The sequence below is a fragment of the Giraffa tippelskirchi genome, chromosome 10 (assembly GCF_054371585.1).
Source record: "Giraffa tippelskirchi isolate mGirTip1 chromosome 10, T2T-mGirTip1v1.2.pri, whole genome shotgun sequence".
Lineage (NCBI taxonomy): Eukaryota > Metazoa > Chordata > Mammalia > Artiodactyla > Giraffidae > Giraffa > Giraffa tippelskirchi.
Window position 1 is genome coordinate 21,587,582 of NC_137284.1, and position 16,904 is coordinate 21,604,485.

At 38.5% G+C, this 16,904-nt stretch overlaps 2 protein-coding genes across 2 annotated transcripts; both read left to right on the forward strand.

Annotated features, from left to right (window-relative positions):
* Nucleotides 1-906: 906 nt before the first annotated feature.
* LOC145523095 (olfactory receptor 8B3-like) lies at nucleotides 907-4,283 on the forward strand. The gene has a single exon (XM_081532883.1). It carries the CDS (start codon nucleotides 3,351-3,353, stop codon nucleotides 4,281-4,283), a length of 933 nt encoding a protein of 310 aa, XP_081389009.1. The 5' UTR covers nucleotides 907-3,350.
* An 11,270-nt stretch (nucleotides 4,284-15,553) lies between these two features.
* Nucleotides 15,554-16,489, forward strand: LOC145522756 (olfactory receptor 10G9-like). The gene has a single exon (XM_081531737.1). The coding sequence runs from the start codon at nucleotides 15,554-15,556 to the stop codon at nucleotides 16,487-16,489; it is 936 nt and encodes a 311-aa protein (XP_081387863.1).
* Nucleotides 16,490-16,904: the final 415 nt, after the last annotated feature.

A 16,904-nucleotide genomic window follows, 5' to 3' on the forward strand; every position in this document is an offset into this window, starting at 1 on the left:
GGCAAGAGTGAATGTCGACATTCTAGGAATCAACGAACTAAGATGGACTGGAATGGGTGAATTTTACTCAGATGACCATTATATCTACTACTGTGGGCAAGAATCCCTTAGAAGAAATGGAGTAGCCATCATGGTCAACAAATGAGTCCAAAATGCAGTACTTGGATGCAATCTCAAAAACGATAGAATGATCTTCGTTTCCAAGGCAAACCATTCAATATCACAGTAATCCAAGTCTATGCCCCGACCAGTAACGCCGAAGAAGCTGAAGTTGAATGGTTCTATGAAGACCTACAAGACCTTCTGGAACTAACACCCAAAAAAGATGTCCTTTTCATTATAGGGGACTGGAATGCAAAAATAGGAATTCAAGAAACACCTGGCGTAACAGGCAAGTTTGGCCTTGGAGTACAGAATGAAGCAGGGCAAAGGCTAATAGAGTTTTGCCACGAGAACGCACTGGTAATAGCAAACACCCTATTCCAACAACACAAGAGAAGACTCTACACGTGGACATCACCAGAGATGATTATATTCATCAGATTGATTATATTCTGAAATCAGATTGATTATATTCTTTGCAGCCAAAGATGGAGAAGCTCTATACAGGTGACACTAGAGGTAAAGAATTTGCCTGGCAAAGTATTTTGGATACCGTGGTGGTTTAGTAACTAAGTAGTGTTCGATTTTTGTGACCCCACGGACTGTAGCCTACCAGGCTCCTCTGTCAATAGGATTTTCCAGGTAATAATACTGGAGTGAGTTGCCATTCCCTTCTCCAGGGGATCTTCCAGACCCAGGGATCAACCCAGATCTCCTACACTGCAGGCAGATTCTTTACCGACTAAACTACCAGGGAAGCCCATTTGATACTAGGTCCTTGTCAAACATATTTCTCTCATTCTATTTGCTGTTTTTGGGGTTTTTTTTTTTAACCATCTTGACAATGTGTTTTGTATTTTGAGCTGTGTGAAGAGTTAAAGAGCCTGGCACTTTCAGACTAAGAAGGCAAACTTCTCTATTAAGTATAGTATCTCACTTGACTTTTTATTTACTTTTATCCAAAACTTAATCATAGTTTTGATAGTCATATTTTTATTACAGTGTTCCAGTGTGCCTTTATTACAGTATTTCAATTGCCCATTGGGTAGCTTAAGATCATGGAACATTTTAAACTAGGAAGGAACAGACCTGTGCTTTCAGAACTTATTCTAACAGCTGTGTTCATAGCCAAATAAGAGGGAATATTGGGAAAATTTAGAATAACAGCTGGAGTAACCATATTTCAGCATGTAGTTCAATAGTTCAATAAAAACCTAAAGTCAGTGTGGCTGTAGACCCTAATGCTGAGCATGTGAGAAACACTCAGAAGGCTTTCACCAAAGAACAATGTAACTTATAGAGTTATTTATGCAGTGCCTACTGTGTACTCTGCACTATACACAGCACTGTGAGAAAAGTAATAAGACAGAAGACATGTTTGTCCTTATAGAACTTATATGTCTAAGGGGACACAGGAATTAAAGGGGAAAATGCCTGGTGAGTGCTATGACGGAGGATCTATTGGAAGTTTTGACAACATATATGATGACAGCTGATATTGTTTGACTATATACCACTTGACTGGTATTATTCTAACCAAGTTTTGTACATTTTTTAATTTCATCATCAAGACAATGCAATGAAAAAGATGCTATCATTATCATCACTATTTTAGAAATTATGAACCTGAGGCATGGAGTTTAAGCACTGTGCCCAAGTTAGTAAGCATCACGGTAGGACTCAGCCATACCCTAACTCCGTATCTCCGAGTTGTTTCTATGATGAGAAGGAATTGATGACCTCAGTTAATGAAATAGCTTAATACATTTAAGGACTCAGCTAGATCCTCAGCTAGAAATTTCCAGTAGGGGTTTAAACATAAAAACTTTAGAAAGGAGAAATTCACTCAAAAATTTTTGACATAACTCATGAAAGACAGTAACTGAAATTAGTTACTAGGGTCTTTGCAAAATTTATAGTAAAGATATGAAGAAACCTATAAGCACTCTCTGGAAATTTTCCATTTAGGATGTGGAAAGTCACAGAATGAGAATCTGTAAATAGATTTTTCTAAAGTGATGAAGATGATAGGAAGATGGTAGTCTACTTTTGCCTCTGCCTTGGGGGATGTACAGTCCCTGGAGTGATGTGTAAACTGGATTCAAATACTAAGTCCCTAAAGAACTAAACAGAGAACATGGTCCAGAGTGTAAACCCAACTCCCTTATTTCTTTGCATACACACAGACTCTATTCCCTGGGGAGAGACTAAGCAAGCTTCCACCATGTTTATAATCAAGCACTCTACATCATTAAACTCACATTCAATCTTCTGTGTCTTATCGAGTGGCCAACCTGATAACAATGCTGTTAATTTTTCCTTGCTGCTTGAGAAGACTCAGAGTCATAATCTGAAATTATTATTTGTAGGTCAGAAAGATTTCCAGGGCATATCTGAACTTAAGTCTGAGCTGCACCCTTTTAGAATCAAAGGAACTAAAGCCTCAAACCTGAAACTGCCTTTCCAGGACTACAGAGGTAAATACCAAGGGAGAGTGCCCAAGAGGGAGAGTTTCGAAATTCTGTTCATTTAATGTCTGTCCGTCCTATTTTGAGATGGAAGGCCAGAGGTATAAGATCTACCACTTTCATTCCCATTCAAGATTCAAGTGAAACTGCCAGGAGAATATGTTCACGGGAGATCAAAGAGTGTTCAGAGATTAACAGGCTCAGAAAATGCGGTATCTCAGTCAGTAAGTTCCTTCTCCCTCAATGGACTCTCACTTATCTACATTTATGGATTTTATTCTGTGAAATGGAGCAGTAACTTTACCTCCTCTGGCCTTTTGTCCCTTAGGTTTTGTTTAGAGATAATGTGGTTCCCACTCTACCATGTCTATAATGTATTAGAGGTCAGCACCAGGGAGCTAGGGTCTCTGCCTTCTAATTTTACTGGTGAGGGGAGGGCTTAAGTGAATGAAGAAACAATGAGATGTGAGAAGAAAGATTCTTTCCTGGCACATCCCTCTCTTCTCTCCTTAGTTTTTTCTGGCATATTTTGCATATGGCAAGTATGTAGGCTAAGTTGTGATGCTCTTTGTGTAATTAACTTCTTAGGACTCTGGTAAGGGAAAGTTCGTGTTACTATCATGATAATGGTAAAGGCACGTTCTATGGGTCCAGATTGGCTAGTCTCAGAGATGAGACTCAGGATATACACTTTCATGTAGGATGAGATATTGTCAGAAGAGCTGAGTTGTTCGCTAATGTTACCCTTTCTCCTGTGTCCACAGATTCCCTTAATGAAGAATGACTCCTGGAAATGATTCTTTTGTGACTGAATTCATTCTGGTGGGGTTAACAGACCAACCAGATCTTCAACTTCCCTTGTTCTTCCTGTTTCTAGTAATGTATATGGTCACTGTGTTGGGAAATTTTGGCTTGTTAACACTAATTGTGCTGAATTCACACCTACACACCCCAATGTACTTTTTCCTCTTAAACTTGTCCTTCATAGACCTCTGTTATTCTTCTGTATTTACACCCAAAATGCTGGTAGGTTTTTTATCAAAGAAGAATATGATCTCTTACATGGGGTGCATGACTCAGCTCTACTTTTTCTGTTTTTTTGTCATTTCTGAATGCTATGTGTTGACATCAATGGCCTATGATCGCTATGTGGCCGTCTGTAACCCACTCTTGTATAACATTGCCATGTCCCCTAAAGTGTGTTCCAGCCTTATGCTTGGTTCCTACTTGATGGCTTTTTCTGGTGCCATGGCTCACACTGGATGCATGCTGAGACTGACCTTCTGCAATGCAAACACCATCAACCATTATTTGTGTGACATCCTCCCTGTGCTCCAGCTCTCCTGCACAAGTACTTACGTGAATGAGCTGGTAGTTTTCATCGTGGTGGGCATCAATATCGTTATGCCCAGTCTCACGATCGTTGTCTCTTATGGTCTCATCCTCTCCAACATCATCCAAATATGCCCCACAGAGGGCAGGTCCAAAGCCTTCAGCACCTGCAGTTCACACATCATTGCTGTTTCTCTCTTCTTTGGATCAGGGGCAATCATGTATCTTAAACCGTCATCTGCTGGGTCCATGCATGTGGGGAAAATCTCTTCTGTCTTTTACACCAATGTGGTTCCCATGATGAACCCCTTAATCTACAGCTTGAGGAACAAAGATGTTAAACTTGCTCTGAGAAAAACCCTGGGGAGGAGAAAAGTTTGATTAGAATCAATGTCTATGTGCAGGTTGCCATAGGACAGGAGATTCCATGTGTTTATTTTTAATAATTTTAGTGGCAGCTTTCTCATCCTATTTCTCACCAAGGGGAAGGAAATCTGAGTCTTCTCTCAAATTGTTCCAATTTTTAGGTCTTTTCATCTCCATTTTCACAATTTTCTTATGTTTTCCTTATGTTTCTCATTTAAGAAAAGCATTAAGAAACAAGTTATTCTCTTTTATTTTAAAATTATCATTATGGATTTTTTTCACTTGGAAGATGAACAGTACTGCTAACAATCAATAAAGCAGCACTAGTGTGAGTTTAAAGTCTTTTTAAAGTCTGATTTTGAATGGTCAATAAAGTAACACCTTGCACATTGGGGGTTTCTTAAATGCCATTAGTGCCACTGGAAGCATGAATCAGATAATCTGTCCTAAGTCTTTTCTTTCTCCCTACTGTGGTCAGGACCATGACTCAAATGTCAGTTCCACAATTATAGCAGATTCCATAAAAACTATGCAATATACCCCACTTTGTAGCTGTGAACATCATTCATTAAGCAGGTTTCATATTTACCTCAGAGATTTCATATTTACCTTCTACAGTCAAAGAAGCATAACAGATTTTCAAAATATATTTAACATATGGATAGAATACTGAAAGAAATATCATTTAGTTAAAATCACACAGCTGCTTTATTTAAAAAAAAATGTCTAGAATGGACTATAAGCCTCGTATTTCAAGTCTACCACTCTATCTATTATACTATTTGCACAACACATATGAGAAAACACTTGTTTTGAAAGCTGACTTTTTATATAAAAAATGAAATATTTTGGGGGTCTTGCAATTTAGAGAACAGAGCATGGGAGGAAAATTTTTCATGAACGTGTCTTTTGTCCATGATCCAAAGAGACACAGTCAGTAAGTAAGAAGTCCCTCAAGAGAATGGACACTGAGATTTAGATTCATTCATTCATTCATTCTGAATCTGTATCTTGAGCTGTAGAACACTTTAATTATCCTCCACTGTCCATAAAACTTCCATTATAACTTATAATACACAATGACCACACATTAACAGTGATTTTAGAATGAAGACCAATTAGTGGGGAACCAAGAAGAGAAGGATGACCTCTTAAAAAGATAACATTGTTAATCAAAACTCACATTAGGAAGAATGAATAGAAAGTAAATGGTAAAGAAAAAACAAACTTTTTCTATGACTCTCTTCTTTCTGGAAGAGTCTCAAAATATTATGAAGGAAATCTAGGATTTCTCTAGATAGGATAAAAGCTTAAGTTATTTGATATTAAAAAGTTAAACTGAAAGGCCTTGTGGAGCCCAGGAAAAACAAAACCATTCCTTGTTTTGTTGGCTTCTTTATGCTACTCTTACATGGATGTTTTGAGTACAAAATCCACAAATGGCACCTGGAAGAGCAATGGCAATTTGAAAGAAGTATTTAATGAATAAGCTAATTTTTACAATATCTTTTTTAGAATTAGATGTTGGGTTTTGTTTTTTTCTTTTGAGAAAGTAGGCAAAAAGATGATCACTCAAAAATCCTTATTATGATGCCAAGAGAGAATTTAAACATGCAAGAAATCAACACTGAATATTCATTGTAAGAGTGGATGTAAAGCTGAAGCTGCAATACTTTGGCCACCTGATATGAAGAGCCAACTCATTGGAAAAGACCCTAATGCTAGGAAAGATTGAGGGTAGGAGGAGAAGGGATAATAGAGAATGAGATGGTTGGATGGCATCACCAACTCAATGGACGAGTTTTCGCAAACTCCAGGTCCTCCCTGGTGGCTCAGATGGTAAAGAGTCTGCCTGCAGTGCGGGAGACCCAGGTTCGATCCCTGGGTCAGAAAGATCCCCTGGAGAAGGAAATGGCAACCCACTCCAGTATTCTTGCCTGGAAAATCCCATGAACAGAAGAACCTGGCAAGCTACAGTCCATGGGGTTGCAAAGAGTCAGACATGACTGAGCAACTTCTCTTAAGCAAATTCTGGGAGATGGTGAAGAACAGGGAAGCATGGCCTGCTGCAGTCCATGGGGGTCACAAAAAGTCAGACACGACTTAGCAACTGAACAGCAACAAGAGAACATAATAACATTTATTACTTTGTTGTTTTTCTAGTCTGCACTCAATATTTAGATATTTTGAAATTTAGCATATCTGGATTGTTGGCTTGCTTGTTTGTTTTTAGATGTTCAGCACTGCTAAATCCTTGACTTTTGGTTCTAAATGACCACTCATATCTCATTCCCTGACTCCAATATTAACATGCTTGATCTTCACTTAACTAGTTCTAGGTATATGAAATAGTTGATCTTGGTTGGATTTTTTCTTTTTGCTTTTCTTTTAGTAACTGTTCTGAAAAAATTGTTTTCCAGATTGAAAGAAAAGTGTATCTCAATAGGCAAACAGTATCTGTGCTGTTTGGGAACCTTGGTAGACATCACAGAGTGTGTTCAACCTGCCATATATTTCATTAGTATTTGAAGTGACCCAAAGTGTGGGTTGAAGTTGTCATTAATCTTTTATTTGATGAGACTCAAAATACAAATGAAACCTGTTTAATCTTAGAAAAAAATTTTTTATTTAAAATTAGGTTTCATTCTTTGGATTATTTTGCATAAGATTAATCAGAAAAACAGACATGCATGGAGATTAAAAACCTTATGGCAAAGTTTCAGCAGAGGCAGTTTGATTTTTTAGTGTATATAAGTACTATATGGGTATTTGGACTTCTTTCAAAAGGAAGGGATGTGTCAGGAAAAAATAGGTCAGTTGTTTTACATGCACAGCATAGAACTGTCATTTGTCAAGGGTTTTTTTTTTTCTCTATTATGAAATGGAGAGCTATGAGGGAAAATATGATTCTGTCAAAGCTGGCACAGCTGAGAATCAAACAGGTATGCCATAGGATCCTCCTGTGCCTATGTACCAGCCTGGTCAATTTGAAAGCTCTGGTTTTCAAGACATAACAAAGTCTTCCTCCTCGTTAAGGACAAGAAAGTTCCCTGAGGATATTCTGAATGTGTTTAATGTTCAGTAGCTCTAAGTGAGCTACTGTTGTTGTCAGGATCAGCTTTAGAATGAGTATGACCAGAGTGCACTGTGGCTAAGGGCTGAAGAAAACTGGAAGTAAAAGGCATTCTGAGTTCTATGTCCCTTTAGTTCCTGAACCCCCAACTTTATTGAACCCCATTATACTCTCCTCCTTATTCTGCCTCCCTGAACACACACACACACACACACACATACACACACTCACAGTGCCTTCAAGCCTTACATTTTATTAGATCACTGCCTACCATCAATTGCATGACACACAACCCACCTTTTTCCCTTTTATTAAAATTTATATTTTAATTGGAGGAAAATTGCCTTACAATTTTGTGTTGGTTTCTGCCATACGACAATACACATCAGTCATATATACATCCACTCCCTCTTGAGCTTCCCTCTCCCTCCCCATCCCACCGCTGTAGGTCATCACAGAGCTCCTGGTTGGGCTCCCTGTGTAATATGGCAACTTCTCACCAGCTACCTATTTTACACATGCTAGTGTATATATGTCTATACTACTTTCTCCATTCGCCCCACTCTCTCCTACCACCACTGTGTCCACAAGTCTGTTCTCTATGTCTGCATCTCCATTGCTGCCCTGCAGATAGGTTCATCAGTACCATTTTTCTAGATTCCATATATATGAGTTAATATACAATATTTGTTTTTCTCTTTCTGACTTACTTCACTCTGTATAACAGGCTCTAGGTTCATCTACCTCACTAGAACTGACTCAAATTTGTTCTTTTTTGTGGCTGAGTAATATTCCATTGTATATATGGACCACATCTTCTTTATCCATTCATCTGTTGATGGACATCTCAGTTGCTTCCATATCCTGGCTATTGTAAAGAGTGCTGCTATGGACATTGGGGCATGTGTCTTTTTCAATTATGGTTTCCTCAGTATATTTACCCAGTAATGCAATTTCTGAGTCATGTGGAAGCTTTATTCCTGGTTTTTTTTAAGGAACCTCCATACTATTCTCCATAGTGGCTGTATTAATTTATATTCCCACCAACAGTGCAAGAGGGTGCCCTTCTCTCCACATCCTCTCCAGCATTTATTTTTTTGTAGATGTTTTGATGATGGCCATTCTGACTGGTGTGAGGTGATACCTCATTGTAGTTTTAATTTACCTTTCTCTAATAATTAGTGATGCTGAACCTCTTTTCATATGTTTATTATCTATCTCTATGTCTTCTTTGGAGAAATGTCTGTTTAGATCTTCTGCCCATTTTTTGATTGGTTTTTTTTTCCCTGGTATTGAACTGTATGAGCTGCTCTTATATTTTGGAGATTAATCCTTTATCAGTTGTTTCATTTGCAATTATTTTCTCCCATTTCAAGAGTTATCTTTTAATCTTATTTATTGTTTCCTTTGCTATGCAAAAACTTTTAGGTTTCAAGGTCCCATTTGTTTATTTTTGTTTTTATTTTCATTACTCTAGGAGGTGGGCCAAAGAGGATCTTGCTGTGATTTATGTCAAAGAGGACACACAACCTACTTTTAATCTTTGCAAGCACATTCAAGTACATGGTCCTTGGTTTCAGCACCTGCGAGACAAGACCAAGCAGGAAATATGCATTGAATCCAACAATAAGAAATGGCTATTGATTCAATCATCCATTTAATTGTGTAGTAGCTACAACAAACGAAACATCCATTTTGTATGCATTTTTGGTGATTTGTGCACTGGGCTGAATGTCACAGCTGAGAGAAAGCCATCAGGTATTTTTTTCTCATTACAGCATAGTGGAGTTGCATGCAACCCATAAACAGAGGGAGAAGGTGAGGGTGGGACGTTCTGGGAGAATAGCATTGAAACATGTATATTATCATATGTGAAACAGAACACCATTCCATGTTCGATGCATGTGACAAGGGCTCAGGGCCGGGGCAATGGGATGATCCAGAAGGATGAGATGGGGAGGGAGGTGGGTGGGGGGTCCAGGAAGGGGAACACATGTAAACCCATGGCTGATTCATGTCAATGTATGGCAAAAACTATTACAATATTGTAAAGTAATTAGCCCCCCCCAAAAAAAAATTAAAAAAAAAAAAACAGAATCTAAAGTCAGTCATATTTACTCAAAATTATTACTCTATTCTGAAAATTTTTACCAAAATTTGACTCTGGTGAACTGATGTCCATGTTGAGGACAGACACACTGTTTTCCCAAATCTGGCACAATTGACTTTTCTCTCATGCAGTGGGACATTTACCTGTATCGTCAGCCTGGCACCAGATGAAGTTGCTGCTTTATATGCTGGGTTTGGTATATGAAATCAGTTCAGTTCAATTCAGTCACTCAGTCATGTCTAACTCTTTGTGACCCCATGGACTGTAGTATGCCGGGCTTCCCTGTCCATCACCAACACCCAGAGCTTGCTCAAACTCATGTCCATTGAAGTAGGCATCTTTAAATATTAAAAGCTCGCTCAGTGGAGAAGTTTTACATTCTAAGGCAGAGACTTTCTCTTCCTCAATAAGTGGGAGACTGGTGGAATCACCTGGGCTGTTTGAAGTCCCCCTGCGGCATGAAGTTCAGTAGACCCATCTCACACGTTAATAGAGAGACCACATAGGGTGTCACGATTGCTCTTAGAGGTCGTGTTGCAGTTTTCTCTGCACTGTTCCATCTGTCAGGCTGTGCATTCCTCAGGGAAGAACAGTGAGGGAATTAGGGAAGGGGATCCTAGTTCCCATCTCATGGATGATGAACTGAGGCTCAGAGATGTTCATGCTTCTAAATTACAATTTATAAGTGATAGAGCTGAGACTAGGACTTGAGTATTTTGATTCTAAATATATAAAGTTTAAAAAATATATACAAAGTTAACCGTGTTTTCAAGATTCAGTGAAACATGAACAGCAGTCTTAATTAATAAAATGACTCGACACAAAGGCAACATTCTAAATTAAGAAAAATATAGGAGCTTCCTTGCTGGTCCAGTGGTTGGGAGTCCAGGGGAGGATGAAATCAGATGACAATGACAGCACTATGATGTCAATGACAGCACTGGCAACACGGTTTTGAAAGGCAGGGCTGACTTCATGACAACAGGGCTTTAGGGGATTTATGTTTTTGGTGATGGTGGCCCTCTGTGGGGCTGAGCTGCATGGAATCAGCAGTAGACCCTCACCAGATATTCATTAGGCATGATTTTGCAATAATTTTACCTGATTCCTATTCCTTTTACAAGTTTGGTTCTTTGGCTTTTCTGGATTGTTTGCTATGTGAGGGTGTGTATGTGGAAGAGTATGTTTTAACTGAAATATGAAATTTTGTTTAGCTTACTTTTTTCACTTAAATTCTGTATAATGGACTACCTTCCAAGTCAGTAGATCAATATACAGTTCATATATTTTCTGATTTCTTTATGCATGCAACAATGCACATGATTTAAAAGCAACTATATTATTAATGTTATATTATTATTTTTGTAGGTTTCAACTTTTTTTAATCACTCACACACCTCAACCCCAGATTAGTTTAATAAGCTCATTTATATCCTTCTGCTCTGACACAGAGAACAAACATATGGATACCAAGGGGAGAAGGGAGGGTGAAATGGATTGGGAGATTGGGATTGACATATATACACCATCAATACTGTGTATAAAATAGATAACTAGTAAGAACTGACTGTATAGCATAGGGAACTCTACTCAACACTCTGTGGTGACCTAAATGGGAAGAAAATCCAAGGAAGAAGGGATATATATACACTTACAGCTGATTCACTTTGCTTAATAGCAGAAACTAAAACAGCATTGTAAAGAAACTATACTCCAGTAAAACAAATAATATATCCTTATGCTTCTTTCTCTATGCTTCAATGACACATAAATTGTCTTTCTTGTTTTACAAAACTGACACAATGCTAATTACACTTCTATATATCACATACCCTCCCCAAAGAAAATATCGTGATATCTCCTGAAAACCACTCCAAGTTAACTGCTGTTGTTATATTTCAGTATTTTAAATAACTGCTTTATATTTCATGATGTAGCAGTACCATATTTTATTTACCCATTTCTCTTTAGGAATATTCACTAGATTTTCAGTTATCTTGCCATCATAAATCATTTGTTAACATAGGGGTTTGAATATATCTACTTATGTACTACTGCTTTGGTTTTCATGAGATAGATTTCTGGTATGGAATTACTGGATTTGAGAGTGTATATAAATATATTTAAATTTGGTAACTATCAACATTTTTTTTTTCCAAAGAGTGACCTACAAACAGATGTCAGATGAAACGTTTCTTTCATCTAAGTCAGTAAGATGTTGATATTTATAACTTGAATTAGTACTTTTCATTTGAAAAAGTTCAGATGAATCAATAAAATGATTATTACTCTAAAAGAAAGTTCATGAAAAGCTAATTTGCAAAATAAGATACACTTAAAGAATATCATGTGCTTTAGTCATGCTTGTAAAAGCAGTGAAATGACAGCAATAGAATCTGATTATTAATTGTAAACTTGGAAATAACTATGCTTCTTTAGGTTTCTTTAGGAAAAGCCACACTACAATTCTATATATAAACAAAAAAGAAATTTGGAAGATGTTTTAAAACACCTGAAGAAGATGGTGGAAGAGAGTGACAGTGAGATGGAAAGTGCCAGCTGGTGATGAATATTATGGATGCTGGGCCATTTTAAATTGAGAGGAAGCTGTTATGAGTCTACTTGGATCACCTTTCTTCTTAGATATAAATATTAGCTCCAGAATGACATGAACTCTTCTAAAGAAGGTTCAAATAACAAACACATAGAAAATGTAAGTATGATTATTAAAAACCTTTTATTAATCTATTTTGTTTTTCTGCTCATCAAGGGAACCTGAAGACCCAAGAGTAATTCTATCCCCTGAGACACTAAATCCAGTTAATCTCCTACCCATCTAGCTGTGTCAGTTTCCATTCTCTGCACATAAACTAGTTGGGGCCTTGAACAGAGAGTAACCACTCTTTCTCACCAAGCAAATAGAAGAGTGCCTGTTCTTTTATTAGTAACCTGCAAACAAATACCTCAACATAGCATATAGAAAGCTTAAAATTTTGGTTAAAAAAGAACTAAAAAGGGACATGAGTTTTATGATGAAAGACATCACATACTGGAAGGTAAGTTCTTAGAAAGGTAGATTTCTCTTGTTTCCCCTTATTTTCCTTGTTAAGCTTTCATTGACAGATAAGTTACTTGGGAATTGTTAGACTTCCACCTAAATACATTTATCAAGTAACATAACACAGTATATTACACAGTAATATAACTGTAATACTATATGACATAAGAATTTTGTAAGAATTCATTCATTAATATATGGGCCAGGCTACCTTGAAGCAATCATATAGCTGCTTCTTTCTTATTAATGCATGAATTGTTACTGTTTTGTTTGTTGTTTTAGTCACTAAGTCAACTCTTACTCTTTTATGACCCCATGGACTGTAACCTGCCAGACTCCTCTGTCCATGGGATTTTCCAGGCAAGAATACTGGGATGGGTTGCCATTTCTTCCTCCAGGGGATCTTCCCTACCTAGGGATTGAACTCATGCCTCCTGCATTGGCAGGTGGATTCTTTACTGCAGAGCCACCAGGGAAGTCATAAGTTGTTATGCTGCTGCTAAGTCACATCAGTTGTGTCCGACTCTGTGCGACACCATAGACTGCAGCCCACCAGGCTCCGCCGTCCCTGGGATTCTCCAGGCAAGAACACTGGAGTGGGTTGCCATTTCCTCCTCCAGTGCATGAAAGTGAAAAGTGAAAGTAAAATCACTCAGTCATGTCCGACTCTCCACGACCCCATGGGCTGCAGCCTACCAGGCTCCTCCCTCCATGGGGTTTCCCAGGCGAGAGGACTGGAGTGGGGTGCCATTGCCTTTTAGCTGTAAATAAATACGAATCTTTTCACTTTATCTTTTTATCTTTGAGATCTAGTGTTAGTAATATGTATAACATCTACAGTGTCTTCTATTCTATAAGACTGTTGATGTACGTGGAGACACACAGATTATTCTTTCTGTAAACATTTGACATACACTTATAGTACCCATAAACACAGTACAGTAAGTGTATTTTCTCATCCTTATGATTTTCTTTATAACATTTTCTTTTGTTTAGCTTACTCTATTATAAGAATATAGTATATAATACATATACAAAATATGTGTTAATTGACTGCTATGTTATCTATAAGGCTTCTGTCAATAGTAGGCTATTAGTAGAGAAGTTTCTGGGGAGTAAAAAGTTATATATGGATTTTTGGCTGTGAAGGAGCTGAGTGAGAAGTTGATGCCACTAAGCTGTGCATTGTTCAAAAGTTGACTGTATATACAATGTCAACACATAAATATATATATACTGTCTGTAAGAAGGACCTATGAAGAGGAACTAAGTTGCTATTACATGAACAAACAAGTCAAACATTGATAGCTTTCATTGATACTCCTGTTTTAGGTCTCAGGTTAACTTGCAATTCACCTGATGAAAATTTTCATACTTTATCTAATCTAAATGTGATGTATTCTGGTGGTGGAATCCCACTGGTACAGTAAACATTTCTGTTTTTTGAGTTCTGATATCCATATAGGTGATTAGGATAAGCCTATATTATTTATTCTTTTATTTGAAAAAATATAGCTTTATTGTAGCTCAAGCCACATTGTCTGGAGATATGATCATTTTTATGGGCTTTGCTAAGAGCAGAGAACTTTATTTCTCCCATGTTGGTGAGTCATTGCTCAAAAAATAATAACAATCTTGATCTCAACAATATTTTGCATTAAATTACAAACATCATCTCTTCTTCACTTCCCATTGTAAACAATTCCTACTTTTCTTGACTTCAAGATGGCATAGGCCCTTTATTCTTTCATTGATTCTGTCTTTCTTGTCACAGGTAGTAGGTCTTAAATATGAATCAGATATTTGATGGAATTGTCTTCTGTTATGAGGGCATCACAGCTGTGTGGTCCAGCTCTACTCCTTCCACTTCCGGGGCAGCACTGAGTGCTTCCTCGACACCGTCATGTCCTATGACTGCTTCCTGGCCATCAGTTACCTGCTCAGCTACGCTGGCATGATGAGTGGGAGGACATGCGCTCCTGGCCACAACCACGTGGCTCAGTGGCTCTCTGCACTCTGCTGCCCAGACCACACTGACATTCCGTTTGCCCTTCTGTGGGCCCAACCAGATGAAGTATGAAGAGTGGAAGATGGGAGAGGGATATCATCTCTAACAATACTTTCATATTAAGACTGAAATACGTATGTTAGAAACCAGCCCCTGCCCAGTGGATTGTAGTTGGGAGAACACATATGAACTCTGTTCTTAGAGCCTCATAAAGCATAGTCTCACATAAGACAAGCACATACCAGCAATCTTATGAGGGTTGGTATTTTATTGATCTTATTGGAGATCGTAGAATTCTAGATTGGAGTTTAGATTCTTAACCTGCTTTAAGAGTATTTCCTATATAAGCAGCTAGTGGTGTTAATGAGACACCAGTACCAATACCAGTGATGAAATTTTCCTCGAAGTTGTATCTTTTGAAATTGAGAAGTCTCTATAGCACAATGAGAATTTATTCATCTTTTCTCTCTATATATACGATATGTATTATATGTATATATAATATATATTATGCATGTATATATCATATATTAATATATGGCAATTTTGTAATAAAAGGCACAGTGTTGTGTAGTTCACTATCATTTACTGAGCAGTCCCAAAGCTTCAGGAAACTGAATAACAACAACTTCAGTAAGTTTGTAAGTGGATTGTGAGCCTCAGACAAGATTTCAGACTCAGCTGTTACTTTGATTTCAATGTGAGCAGGAAAACCCAGCTAACTTGATTCAAAAAACCTTTAAGACAGTAAATTTGAATTGTTTTATGCTACTGAATTTATAGTAATTTATGATACACCCATAGATGAATGCATAGAATTTCTCCACTTCCTTTTGCATATCTGTGTGAAAGAGAGAAGATGATGATGAAATCATTCCATTACTTTTTTCAAAGAAGCTTCATAATAAACAAAGTTGAATATGACTCTAGAATTATCTACCTTGCATGATGCAGCTTCTATCTAGAGACTAGGTTCTCAGTTCTCCCTTGATGCGGGGTGCTTTTGATACTCCCCAAAGAGCAAAAACGTGGAGAAATGACAAACGTGAGCCTAGTGACAACGTTCATCCTCATGGGCCTTCCCCATGCACCAGAGCTGGACACGCTCCTCTTTGGAATCTTCCTGGTGGTCTATGTCCTCACTGTGGTGGGGAACCTTCTCATCCTGCTGGTGATCACAGTGGATCCCTGCCTGCATATCCCCATGTACTACTTCCTAACCAATCTGTCCTTCATTGACATGTGGTTCTCCATGGTCACTGTGCCCAAAATGCTGATGACCCTGGTGTTCCCAGAAGGCAGTCCTATCTCCTTTCATAGCTGCGTGGCCCAGTTTTACTCCTTTGACTTCCTGGGTAGCACTGAGTGCTTCCTCTACCCCATCATGTCCTATGACTGCTTCCTGGCCATCAGTTACCCACTCAGCTACGCCAGCATAATGACTGGGAGGACGTGCGCCCTCCTGGCCACAACCACGTGGCTCAGTGGCTCTCTGCACTCTGCTGTCCAGACCACATTGACGCTCCGTTTGCCCTTCTGTGGACCCAACCAGATCCAGCATCACATCTGTGACGCACCACACATCCTCAAACTGGCCTGTGCAGACACGTCCACCGTGGAGATGGTGATCTTTATCAACATTGGGGTGGTGGCCTTGGGCTGCTTTCTCCTGACAGTGCTGTCTTACATGTCCATTGTCCATTCCATCCTGAAGATCCGCACCTCAGAGGGGAGATGGAGAGCCTTCCAGACCTGTGCCTCCCACTGCGTTGTGGTCCTTTGTTTCTATGTTCCCCTTGTTTTCATTTACCTAAGACCAGGCTCCAAGGAGGTTGTGGACAGGATTGTGGCTGTTTTCTACACTGTGATGACACCTCTTCTGAACCCTGTGGTCTACACCCTGAGGAACAAGGAAGTGAAGAAAGCTCTGTTGAATCTTGAAGACAAAGTAGCATATTCACAGAGCAAATAATCTCTGCACTGTACATATGCTTATTTAAAAAATAGTAATAAAATAGTATAATATAGTAATATAATTCATCAACATGAAATGTACTATGTATATAGTTCTCAGTGTTAAACTTTATTCAAACTACTTAGTCAGAAATATCTGTTTCACAGATTTCTCTGAGAATTTTAAAAAATTAAAAAAATTTTATTTACAATGCTGCTGCTGCTGCTAAGCTGCTTCAGTCGTGTCCGACTCTGTGCGACCCCATAGACTGCAGCCCACCAGGCTCCCCACCCCTGGGATTCTCCAGGCAAGAACACTGGAGTGGGTTGCCATTTCCTTCTCCAATGCATGAAAGTGAAAAATGAAAGTGAAGTCGCTCAGTCGTGTCTGACTCTGAGCAACCCCATGGACTGTGGCCCACCAGGCTCCTCCG